Source organism: Calonectris borealis, chromosome 12, assembly GCF_964195595.1.
Source record: "Calonectris borealis chromosome 12, bCalBor7.hap1.2, whole genome shotgun sequence".
Taxonomy (NCBI): Eukaryota; Metazoa; Chordata; class Aves; order Procellariiformes; family Procellariidae; genus Calonectris; species Calonectris borealis.
The window spans coordinates 1,590,524-1,603,547 of NC_134323.1; the positions used below are offsets into that span (position 1 = coordinate 1,590,524).

At 42.6% G+C, this 13,024-nt stretch overlaps 1 protein-coding gene across 16 annotated transcripts in view; it reads right to left on the reverse strand.

Moving 5' to 3' along the window:
• Positions 1-13,024, reverse strand: part of CNOT1 (CCR4-NOT transcription complex subunit 1) — a 60,621-nt gene that overhangs the window by 1,186 nt on the left and 46,411 nt on the right. For 7 of the 16 annotated variants that reach the window (XM_075160928.1, XM_075160922.1, XM_075160920.1 and 4 more), the window contains 14 exons: positions 12,374-12,568; positions 10,477-10,619; positions 9,776-9,884; positions 9,512-9,681; positions 8,128-8,380; positions 5,817-6,065; positions 5,038-5,201; positions 4,643-4,760; positions 4,073-4,174; positions 3,632-3,805; positions 2,088-2,237; positions 824-1,004; positions 297-429; positions 59-193 (listed from right to left, as the gene is read on the reverse strand). In XM_075160928.1, the coding sequence (XP_075017029.1) occupies positions 59-193; positions 297-429; positions 824-1,004; positions 2,088-2,237; positions 3,632-3,805; positions 4,073-4,174; positions 4,643-4,760; positions 5,038-5,201; positions 5,817-6,065; positions 8,128-8,380; positions 9,512-9,681; positions 9,776-9,884; positions 10,477-10,619; positions 12,374-12,568 (2,276 nt within the window). Of the gene's footprint in view, positions 1-58; positions 194-296; positions 430-823; positions 1,005-2,087; positions 2,238-3,631; positions 3,806-4,072; positions 4,175-4,642; positions 4,761-5,037; positions 5,202-5,816; positions 6,066-8,127; positions 8,381-8,889; positions 9,106-9,511; positions 9,682-9,775; positions 9,885-10,476; positions 10,620-12,373; positions 12,569-13,024 lie in introns of those variants that run through there. The other 9 variants (XM_075160932.1, XM_075160926.1, XM_075160923.1 and 6 more) reach the window with 5 other exon arrangements.

The following is a 13,024-nucleotide window of genomic DNA, read 5'->3' on the forward strand; positions in this document are numbered from 1 at the left end:
TCCCAGCCCCTGCTTCAGATATATTGTTTTCGTGATTTTATGGATGAGTGATACTCACTTCTCAATTTCTGGAGCGCAGTGAACAAACTCATGGTTCCAGAACTTAAATGCCGGATTTTTTATCAGCTCAATGAAAGTAATAAGGAGACCCCAGGGATGAGGCCTATTTACAATCAGTCGTTCCAAGAGAACCCTGAAATCCGAAAGTAAAAACAGTTAGAGCTCAAAGATCCAAAATACACAGGGAAGGAAAGCAAAAAGCTGAATGCTGGCAAGTCAAATGCCTTCCCTCTCACCTAGTGATCTGCTCCTGGATAGCCTCGGTGTTGGCCTCTGCGAACAGGTACAGCATGGTGCAACTGAAGTAGTGGGTGTGACTGTTGGGGTATCGCAGCTGATTGGCAATTGCGTTCAAGAAAAGGTACCGGCCTGCAGAAGAGGAACAGTCAGTACGTACGGTTTTCCTTACGCACGCACAAAAAGGAATAAAGCAGCAACTAGTATTGCTTAAGATTAAGGTTTGTGAGCCTGCCTTATGAAGGTACAAGAAACAAAACCAACTGAAGATACAAAAAAGCCTTATCAACCCAAGCTGATGGGGCAGGAAGAACTCAATTCCTCTTCATTAAACTTATTTTTCATTCCCTCGAACATTTGGTTTTAACATTGCTTCTAAACTCAGAGTTTACTATTCTAACGTAGCACTACTTTCTGTGAATTCGCTAGCAGCTACATGAAACGATCTTCTGTATTTCTCACAGCTCAAACAGACAATCTGCTGTTAAATCCGACATTGCATGAACTAGAAGTGTTTCCAGCTCACCTTCAGTGTCCAGGTCTACTGCCAAATTCTGGAAGATGTCCATGTGAGCTGAGTGGGTAATGGTGCTCATAGAGGGTGTGCTGCCTTTGTTGTGAATGTGCGCAATAGCTTGAGTACCTACGTAGAGCACCAGTGCATTAATCAGCTGGATGTTGTAGCGGTTGCCAGGTTCATTTGATACCTAATAGCAAAGATATGAAAAGCATTAACATTCTATATTCCTTCAGCAATCGGAGGAACAGCTTGTACAACAACAACAACAACAGCATCCAAGTATCTTCTTGATTATACAGAAGATAACACACTCGGACATCCACAAATTCAATTTGGCATTTACCCTTCTGTAATACAGCAGTTATATATATATTCAAAAGCATCAGTAAAGTGCTGACAGACCCAACAGACAATTTTTGTGCTCCCTACCAAATAAAAAAACAAACAGGTAAAGGCAATCTGAATGCAGTGCCAGAGGCTGGCTGAAACGCACACCACCTGTGTGAATGCTTCAGTCTGAGCAATTTTCTGAGAAAGTCTAACTTCAATCCTGAAGCCTGTTGCAAGCCAAACCATGTGGTATGTTAAATGCATGCCGTTGGCTAACAATTCTGGGCTTTAGCTAATTTGCTCTTCCCCCCCTCCAAAGCATTAGCATGCAGATCCACAGATCTCAATAACTAGCAACAACGAATCGGTTTGGAGTCAAAATGTAATCAGATTCTAAAAAACTGCAATCAAGATAAATAAAACCCGTTGAATCTCAGAGGATGCCTAGATAAACAGTGCTGGAGTTGTCTGATGGAAGCCACAAGACTCTTCATCACCCAATGGTCGAGGACAAAAAAAGCAAGCTCGATGCAATCAGCTCTGACCACATTCTTCACTAACGATTTGCAAGGTTGTGCACTAGAGACATGCAAGCAGAAGAGTTAAGTTTTAGATAACCTTGCATTTTCTACATGAGCATTTGGCAGCTTATGTAGATAAAACCAACTGCTTTTAAATTAGATCATTTTACAGTTGTTAAAGTCAACATTCCTCTTTCCTTAAATTCCACCTGGCTGAAACTACTTATCATAGACTTAAACATCCTGCTAGGGAGTGGTAAAGGAAATACTCCGAGAAGTGTGCATTTTCAGAGGCTTTTCTACTGCCTGGAACACATGCTTGCTACACCACACCAACAAAATTCCTGCCAGAAAGGAGTTGACTCGGCCAATGAGATCGTTTGTCCCACAAAACAGATCCTCAGAAAACAGCCACTCACTTGTAGGTTGCTTCGCAAGTCAGACAAAAAAGTGACCGGAGAACGGGTTTTGAGATAGGAATCCAAGTCTTTCTTGAACTGAGGTGGCATCACTCCAGTGAAATTCGTGAGTATTCGTGGAGCGATATTAATCTCACTCAGCATATCCACCTGTTGAGGGAAATCCCAGTTAGCTAAACCATAGGCAATCTCTACAGGAACAAATTGCAAAAGCAGATCTGTAAGTGATATGACATCAACTATTGCTGTTGATTGCTTTTTCCTACCAGCAATGAAAAGGAAACACTAGGCTTTTGCAGATTTCAGAAGAAACTTGGTCTCTAATGTGCAAACTTTTTGGATGACTGTCTCAAAGAACTGAGAGTAGAGAATGAAAGAATTCACGGGCGGAGGCTGTAGGGGAATTCAGTCACCGCCTTTAAAGTCTCCCTCTCTACACTCAGGACAGTTTGGTAGCTTAAGGAAGTACAAACATCCACGTAAGTCAAGAACAGCCTTCTTCAATCTCAAGAAGTGCTAACTGAATGAGTGTTGCAGCTTCACTCCCATCACTCTGCATAGCTTAGGCAATGAAGAATAATAGGATGATGCTTTAGCAGTGTGAGAAAGTTTGCTCCTAATCGTTCCGTGATAAGTAGTCTGGCACATGCCCAAAGATTTCATTGGGTAACTAACACTTATCAAAGTCTCTCCCCATTATGCAAGAGGCTTGCTTCAGAATGGTGGTTTATCTCATTATTTTCAAGATAAGATGGTGTCCATGTTTCTCATCAAAAAGTGTTTACAATTACATACTGCTTGGACACCAGCTCTTCAACAATTAGTAACTGAACACCAGTCCCCACGCATCCTGCGGAGTGCAAACTGTATCATCCAGCGTGAGCTGCACGAAACTGAGACAAGAACTGTTGGCTGAACTGTCAAACAGGTTTGCTTTAGCAAAGCCACAAAGACTGCTTAAGTAGTCTGTTTTTCAGTGACAAATGAGACAGTAAAACGATAAAGATGCCCTTGCCCCAACACTGTGTGCCAGTCAGATCTAGGAACGCCATCAAGTCAGTCTCCCTTTGGAAACAGAAAAGCCCTCTGGCTTTCCATGCAAAAGCTAGATTCTCGATGCAGTTCTCATGTAACACAAGTCTCAACAGCCTGTCCTTTCAGGTTGAACCTGCACAGATCTTGCAAGCAAGCGAAGTATCTACGGGTGCCAACGAAGCCACACAGACCAGAGTCAAGCGTTATGCTTCCAGCTGCAACAAATTTCATACAGGACAAGGATTGCATCCCAGTCTGTATGGAAACTGTCAAACATTGAGCATTACAAACATAATTGAAACCTACACGCTTTAAAAAATGCTGTTCTGCTAGCTGCTGACGTCGTCACTTCAGTTTCAAATTACCTGTTAACTTTTGAATGGTTGCATTAATTCAAGTATCAGTTAAATTGTTCCCAAAATTTCACAGCCTCTGCCAAAAAAAACTGGATAAAGAGTATCTGGAGCATAAAAGTCTCCCATTATCAATCTCATGAAAGTAAGTCCTACCTTTAGATTGGGGGTGAAAGGGTCTGGAAGCCTCATGTTCCGTGGGAAGGCACTCAGGATCAGATTCCTTAGCTGAATACAGTTAGGTGGGATCACATCACAGAACCCATAGTGGTAGTCACAAAGAAATTCTGGGAAATCATGCAACAAGACCAGCAACACACGCAGAGTGCCCTGGGAAATAAAATATAATATAAAAGAGGTGTGTAACTGTTGAAACTGCCCAAGAGCTTGCAAAGCCATCCTTTTACGTCATGCAGTTAACATTAACAGGAATAAATTAATCTGGGAAGGTAGCCTGTTTCTGTCCCACACCACATTTGCGTTTAACCCTAAGAAATAAATCATAAAAGAACAGTAAATCCTGTTTTGCTACCAGAACACCTCTACTTTCAGACAACTTTGGTTGGAAGTATCATCTATTAGCTGACATTTTTTTACCTTGTAAAGAATTTGCATAGGTTTGGTGAGTTCCACATTTCTAAGGAAAGGAGCCAAGTACTTGAAAAGATCGATCAGTAACTGGGCATACATAGGCCAACCCTGTCAAGAAAAAAACAGCCGGTGGAAAACGTGCAGTGAAGAGCAGTTATCTTAAGTTCAAAACTATAATTAGACTGGTCTTTGTATAAACCTGGATCGAAGTTAAGTCCTACTGCTAGCTCTAGCAAAGAGTGCAGCACAGCTCATTTCAAGGGCTTTAGCTACACATCATATGCTATGGGTCTTTCCAGAACACTCAACATGCCATACTGAGTTGACAGTATTTGCTCTAGACTACAGCTCTTCCAGACTTTGACAAAGGCATGTTTATTAAATTCAGTTCACCCTATATTCAATAGTTCATTGACACAAAGACTCTCCTCCATGCAGTTAGGTTACTGTGAATATGGAAGACAACAAAAACAGAACAGCCATGCTACTAGTGCACTTCGAGATGTGAAACAGCACCACACCAGATAAGCATCCGTGTGAGCTTTTTAATTCAGAAGAGATAAACTGCAGCCACACCTTCTGCTGTGGTGTATGTGCCAGCATTCTTGCAATAAATATCCGATGGGAGATCAGTTCCAGCCAGGCATAAACAAAACCTGGAGCTTTTGTAGGCCTCAGGATGTGAAATGTGTTACTGAAAGAAAAGTTAGAGCAGGTTAGAAGTGCACAGCAATAAGATTGCTTCTCATAACATTGAGGGAAAACATACACAGCCCTAAAAGCAAGGCATTTTAGCATCTTGGGTTTCACCAGTCATCCTCCTTAAAACAAGCAAGTGGACAGTCTACAGGAGAACCAGTTACTCTGAATGTGATTAAGCCACCACAAAGGAACAGTCAGATAGCCTTTAGATGAAAAATCTTGATCCTACCAGGAAAGGATGAGCATTGTGGCCAATCGCGAATACATACCAGAAAGCTGTGAGTGTCTGGAAGTTGATGGTCTCCAGCACATGCTCAGGAGCATTTAATTCCAACAGCAACATGATGAAAATGCGATGGTAAGGAAGTTGCTGAAACTCACTCTGCCGAACATCGTGGTCTTGCAGAAGAACTCCCACCACAATACCGAGAACCTAAAGAGATCAAGACACTTCAGTGGTGACAGCAAGAATTACTCTGCAAGTCAGCCTATACTTTAACCATCCATAAAAAAAAAAATCAGTAGATTCTAACAAGAATCAAAAATTCTAGGTATTGGAAGCGTTACGTAAATTAATATTATAATCTATATCAGCAACTCCGAACCACTAAACTTTGCTCTCCCTGTCCCATGGATCACAGTCACAATGACTGACTGGGCAGCATTGGAAGGTCCTAAGACCATCTAGCCATAAACCAAGCAGCGTAAGAGTACAGACAAGGCCCTCACAAAATCAAGGCAGACACCCAGGAATCACCAACCTTAAACGACACTTTCTAATGCCTCAAAACAACATCAGTTGACTTTTTCATTTCAAGGCACAAAGGTGAGTTTCCGGTTTGTTTGATATGAAATCTTTGTGAACTAGAAAGCCACTTGGCATCCTGATGCTCCGCTCAACAGTTTATCATTTCCGTGACTAACCCATTAAAGTCCTCATCTGATACTTCAGTAGTAGCTTGCATTAAGGTCTACATTTCACATTTATCAGCAAAGGTACACCCGATTATGCACTTTAAATGCAATGAGTACAAAAAGGGTTCCCAACCTTATTCAGGAGGTTGATCTTAGTAACTGTGTTGGTTGCCTCCCCAGAGTGCTTCACTAGCAGTGCAATAAGTCGCACAAAGGCATCCAGATTGTGGTAGCACTTGGCTCGAATCATAGTGGGGTTGGCAGCAGGATTATGCTGTTGCTCAGCCTGAGCACGATAACTGATTTCAACACACATTTCGGTGCAAAGACGGAAAAAGCGGGTGATCAGGTCATCTGTTTTCAGGATTCCTTGCTGGTGCATCTATCCGGGAAAGGAAAAAACCTCAGAACCGTAACCACAGAAAGTTCACCTTACAACTTATTTCAAACAACACACACTTTACAAAGCACCCACCTTGCCTGGCATAATTAATTTTTACCACACTCAAGAGACGGGTAGCAAGCTATCTCTGCTACTTTTCCCCCAAGATGAATATTTTCAAGGCAACTTGAGGGTGGCAACACAATTTTAGCAAAGACATTTACTCCCAAATAGAGTCTCTTTGATCCCAATTCTTTTCAACCATCAGCATAACTGAGGAGCCTGTTTCAGCATCAGTTCTGCCACCAGCACTCAACCTTGCATGAAGGGCAGCAAGAGGCGGCGGCAGTTCAGTCTGTCAGGCCTTTCGGAGCCCACACAGGGCGTACAAGCTCTGGGAAGGGCAGACGGCAGCTACTAGCTCAGGAACCATCGCTACTTTGCAGCAACGTTCTGTAGAAGCAAACTGCATTTGGAGAGTGAATTTCCCTTACAGGAATGTTACACTCAGAGAAAGACTGGGTGGGCTTTTTTGTTTGTTTTGCGTTGGGGGGTTGTTTTTAATAATATAGAAAAAAAGAGACCTCCTTTTATTTGTCACCCACAGTATTAAAGCCATCAAAATGAAAAAAATTACACTGCAGGAAACCTCTGGGTTTTGAATAAAGCACCTTACTTCTAAACTCCTACTGCACAGACATGAAGCTATATAAACAGTACAATTGCTAACTCTTGGAGAACTTCTAGTATTTCTGGAGAAATTTTTTTTTTTTAAAAAGGAAATCATGTATCTGTCTTCAAAGTTCTACGCTGCTTCTTGTCCTAAAGACTAGTGGAAAGGAAGCAACACTTCATTTAAGTAGCCAAAATTATGGTCATTTAAGTTCAGCAATAAAACCTTCTTTAATGCAGTTATTACAAAATACTTCTTTAAAACCCATAGCTAAAGCCTGTAAGGAAAAAATTAGATATAAACACTGCATTTCGACATATTTCAAATGCTATTTCAAATCTAATTAAATATGTACAAAAGCTAAGCAAACAAGTCTGATAAAGTGAAGCAGGATAAAAGTGCATTGAGTATTATGCATATACTATACTGAAGTATCCTTTATAAGCATACATTAGGGTATAAAAAGAGTGAGGTCACATGAAGAGGTTCAAATTTTTTTTTTTAAAGTGGGTTTAACACAAGACCCATTAAAAACATTCAAAAAAGATGCTATGCTGTAGAAGTCAGACCAACAGAGAGCTGGCTACAAGCCAGTACACGAGGACACTAAAAGTCACATGAAACATCACTGCATCAGTCAAGATCTTTATGCATACTTTGTAGCTTGAACTTCTTTTTGTTAGCAGCTGCAAAATCTGTGGCATTTCCGTGGTATTAACACAGAAATTTAAAGGGAACACAATGCAAACAGACTAAGTCAGAGGCTTCCTTGCAGCTGCAGTCAAGGAGCTGCCAGGAACACAGTTTTAGGCAGATGACTGCAGATATATAAGGAATTTGTTACCACACACTGGGCTACTGAGGGCATCTCCCTTCTCAATCACACCTGGAAGGCAGATGTGTGCTGTTCATCACTCCTGTTAAGGTGTCCTGGAGTGAAATGTTGGAGGCTGTTTAAATTTAGGCATTCACTTTAGCCAGCGAAGTTTCAAGTTTTCCCTCACTCTAATGATTCCCGTTAGAAAAAGGTGGTTCACGTGGTCTGAAACAATTCATCTGCATCTCTATTAGCGATTTCCTTCTGTAGGCTGTCAGAGCTTTTACTGTTACCCGTAAGGAGCAACACTAGTCGAGCTTCATTACAGAGCATGTCAGAACCAGACTTATCCCAAAACTCATGGTCTGAACTGACAGCTTGTTGCTACAGTAACTGAAGAACATGATTTGGTGAAGGGTAGGGGTTTCTACAGAACTTTCCAGCAGAAACAGACAAAATTTTGGTAGTCAACTGCCATACACCTGAAAGTTTCAAAAGGATGCCTAACATGGGTTATAACACTGCTTTAAAATGGAGGGCATCACACCCTACTTATGTTGAATAAAAAGCACCTTTCTTTCCAAAAGCTCTACCTGTCCAACAAACGCAGAGAATGCTTTGGTACTGTCACGGCCCGCTGCAGCTGAATGGTAGAGGTTCACCCACTCCCTCAGCAGGTATTCTGCCTTCTCCCTCAGACCTGGCGGATCATCGTACTCAGAGGCTTGGGAAATTCCTGAATGCATCATGAAATTGGGACCTCCGTGAGCACGGTCAATCATTGCTTCATAGTTTGATCGGACCACTTCCATCAGCTGGGGTAATCTAATGCAACAGACCAGAGCAAGAGCCGGGTTAGAACCTCTCCTCCCCTAGAAGGTGCGGGAACTGGAAGCTCAGTCAAATATAGTTCAAAGAAAGCAAATTATTTCTAATACTAAATCTTCCTATCTTCCAGTCCTCACTGGAATAGCGGAAGTCAGTCACGTAAGCAGATACATTTATCACGAAAGAAGGAACACTCAAGTCCTACAAGCTTTGAAGTTCCACTCCAATTCACAGAGCAGTGTGCTGCGACAAAGCACCACAAGTACTAGAAATAGCTGCACTTCTGCAGACTTCGGAAGCCCTAAAGTGCTCCGTCACAGCGAGATGCCAGTGCTAAACAGCCTGACTGGGGCACTACATTTGGCTGCAGCGAAAGTGAAGTCATACAGCAAAGACAAGAAGACCCACACCAACTGCAGAGGAAAGGACCTTTGTTTTGGGACCTCCCACTAGCAGTTGTGTTGGTAGTGACAGCCACCGCCGCCACCACCACAACCCAGCTGCTGGTTGCTCTCGCAGCAAACTGAGTTCTCCAAGCTCCAATCCATGTCTTTCTCAAACCCAGCAGCAACTGCTTCCACTTTAGTAACAGGAGGCCTGCAAGTCCCACAGGTATTTCCAGATGCTGTGGCAACATTTGCTGCCCAATTATCTGACGGTGGATACACAAGCCACGTGAGATTGGTGGATGATTGCTTCGTAGATTCTAAACAGAAAATTGTCTAAAGAAATAAAGGATTGTCTGATTTGATGAATTGCTTGTTACTAACAAATAATCATATTAACACCTGGATATTTAAAATTTAAACAGGTAAGAATACTGCCTAAATTTGAGATAAAGCAGGAATTCAAGCGAGTTTCTCACAGCACCACAGTATTTTGGAGCACAGTGCATAGAAAGATTGTCCCGCTCAAGCATTCAGTTTGACATCATGCTGCAGCTGCCTCCACTTTGACATAAAATCAGCATAATTACATTAGAGTGACAGTTTAAACTAACATAGAATTGCAGCCCTAGAGAAAGTTTAAAGCTGTATGATTAAATGATACGAGACATTGCCTATATAACATTTCAAATCATAAATGAGCACGAAAGAAGTAATACATTGCACAATATTTCAATCTCACCCTTCTGGGGCGTTTCCTCTGGAATGAGCATTAATCCTCATGAGTGTCTCAATTGTGTGAAACAGATCCGCCTCTGTTACATGGGCAACACTTCTCTCATCCACCAGCAGGATCTTTACCAGCTGCATGGCAAATGCCACAGCCATGTAGTTCAGGCCGTTCTCCATAGACTGTCAACATGAAAAAGGCCATTAAAGTTCAGCCACATGTCTTACAATGGACTGACCGTAACTCTTCTCCTGCAAGAGAGCAGGTTCCCTCTACCTGAGCCAAGTGAAGGTCGTACTGCTGCATGTTAACAAGGTGATTGCGGATTAGCAGCTCCACAGCTTCCACGTTGTACTTGTACTCATCTCTGCATTCAATCAGGCACCTGAAGAATTGGACTTCTTTTAACAAGTGTACTTAAACAACACAGTTTAAGCAAAGAAACACAAATCTAACACTTTAGAAACTGTGCCATTCACTGTGATTCATGACTCGGCTCCAAAAGAAACCTCTTCTAGAACATTCTCTAAGGTAATAATGTTTGAGTTCAGGAACAGTCATCAGCCTCAAGCATTTGTTGCCCTGCACCACTGGTCACAACAGCCCTGCAAGAGCTTCAGTTTATTCAGCATAAGAAGCCTCTCTTCTGAGGACAAAGTAGCTGAAGCACTAGTGCTTCTGCTGCAGGCATATGCCATGTCACCTCGTTTGTGACAGCATGTAGAGACATTCTCTATAAAATGAGAAAAAAACCCCAAAGCATCTCTAATGCTTAATTGCATTAAAGATTCCTATCATGTTCTAGAATGAAGCAGCATTGTCAGAAGATCTAGTTACTTTTGACAAAAAAAAGCTCATTATTGTCTGTCCAAACTGCAGCAATGCAAAACATTAACAGGCAAGTGATTCAGAATAACGCAGCAACTCTCAAAAGATGATGAAAGCTACATCAATGTTTCTATTGTCTCATAACTGACCTAGTAATTTGTTTATTACACCACGGAGATCCATATGCACGGCCGTCCTGCAGAGCCTTCAGCACAAGCAGATGACACTCACGATAGCGAAGCAGGAGGTCAGCATCTGCCCCACTGGTGGCATCCAGTAAGCCCTCTACAGCCTAGAATAGATGCAACCTGTTAGCAGAGGAAAAAACAAGTCCTCTTCCAAATCTTCTGCAAATTAGATCAGCAAGAGTTATCAGTAGAAGACTCAGCAGACGTGCAAAAAACAATTTAGTTATTGTGCTGACCCCTTGATAAGGCTATGTGAGATTTTACCAGCTACTATGGCATCTACACGTTCACTGTACACAGCTGCACTACCACAAACAAGCCTATGCCTCGCTATGCCCCACTGGCTTTATATATGCACCAAGTAGTATGAAAGACCACATCAGTTTGTGCTGCAGCTTCTGAGTCGATGCCTCCTCACGAGCAATTCTGCTTACGGCTCATGAAAAACTACACGGAAGAAAATTTACAGAACCTGCCAGAGGTCAGCTATCAGGTTCTTCAGACAAACAGCGGCAGCACTCGGATGCATCTGTGATATTCTATAGCAAATGGAAGATGAGTCTTTTACAGTGGCAACACAATTCACCTGGCCAAGTCCTAGAGAGGACTAGATCCTTTAACAGGTATGAGCACTATCAGTCAAGAACAAAGAGCCTCCCTCCAGCCTCCAGTTACTTTTGTTTTGCCACTGTTCTTGGATCCTCATGCAGACAGCTCAGTACCCTTCCACTATATCAAAATGGACTCTTCTCCACATCTATCGCTGTACTCTGCACTACTACACAGGCACTGACGCCAGCGCAGCTCGCAGAGCTCACTGCAACATCCCCACCTGGAACAGCCTATTGCTTCTGGCTGGGATGGAGTTAGTTTTCTTCACAGCAGCCCATTTGCTTTGGATTTGTGCTGAACAGTGTTGACAACGCACCAGTGTTTTGCCAACTGCTGAACAGCACTTGCACAGCACCAAGGCTTTCTCTTTCCCACTCTGCCTCCCCCACCAGTGAGCAGGCTGGGGATGGGCAAGAGGCTGGGAAGCAACACAGCCAGGACAGCTGATCCAAACTGAATAAAGGGATTATTCCATACCATATGACATCATGCTCAGCAATAACAGCTCAGGGAAAGGAGGATGAAGGGGGGCATTCATGGTTATGATGTTTGCCTTCCCAAGCAAACGTTACATGCGATGAAGCCCTGCTTTCCAAGGAGTGGCTTGGCATCAGCCATGGGAAGTAGTGATTTTTTTTTTCCCCGCTTTGTTTGGGCACACAGCTTTTGCTTTCCCTACTAAACTGTCATAATGCCAATGAACAAGTCATCTTGCCTTCCCTCTATTTTCTCCCTATCCTGCAGGGGAGGGGACAGAGCAAGCAGCTGGATGGATGCTTGGCTGTTGGCCAGGGCCAACACACCACGCATACTCATTTATCAGTTACTGCAAAACACAATGCACAAGTGTGCCGCTATAAATCCAGTACTACGATCAATACTATCCACCTACACGGGCAGTTCAAATGTCTTAGCCTCCAAATAATCCTGAAATCAAAGACTATTCTGGAGTGCACAGCTCTCTACTTGCCACATCTGAACAAAACTCCCCTAAGTCCCAGGATTCTGTACCTGCTTCTTCCCACAGTGGCCTGGCCACCACGTGTGCAATACACCAAGTGAACACCACGGACCTCTTCCAATTTTATTTACTGAATTTCCAAAGACAGCAGTTGTTCAGTATTGTTCACCAAGCAAGTTCCACAGGATGCATGAAGATACACAGTCATCAGCAAGACAATCCACAAGCCAGATGAGTAATAAACTCCAGGTGAGTTGTTACAGGAGAACAGTTGTTAACACTCACCTTCTGCAGCAGTCCAAGTGCAGCAATAGCATCACGGGAGTTACGAGCCACTACCACAGCCTCCAAGAGGCTGCGCAATGCTTGAGCTTGAGGATTCATGGCCAGGGTGTGTGGAATGGACTGCAGGTGCTGCTCCAGTTCTGTCATACATTTGTCATAGATTTGTGCTACATCATCTGTAGCCCAAGCTTGCTGCTTAAGAGAAAGCAGGAGTGAGTGATTTTTTTCAAGGTCTGTGTTTGCAAAACTCAAATATTGACTGGCTCTTCTGCTTCGGAAATCATAGCATCCAAAATTTAGACCTCTACGGTATTGTGATTAGTTATGCTGGCATTTTAAAATAAATATGAGCAAATTAAGCTGTGGAAATAACTAGCAAACAATTCTAGCAGTCCTTAAGACCAAGTACTCATACAAAAACCTGTTCATTATCTCAAAATCCATGCTTGCCATCCATGATCTCCTCCAAAAGTAACCTGAGATTTGAATAAAATGTTTCACTGCTACTAAAACTACATGTAGTAATCATGACTTGCAGATCTTGTCCCAATTTGGGTTACAAACCCCTAACACTCGATATAAGTTTTATGTTGCCATTAGTCTGACTTAAACTAATGCATCTTTCAACCACTATTCCCAAGCAGTACAAAT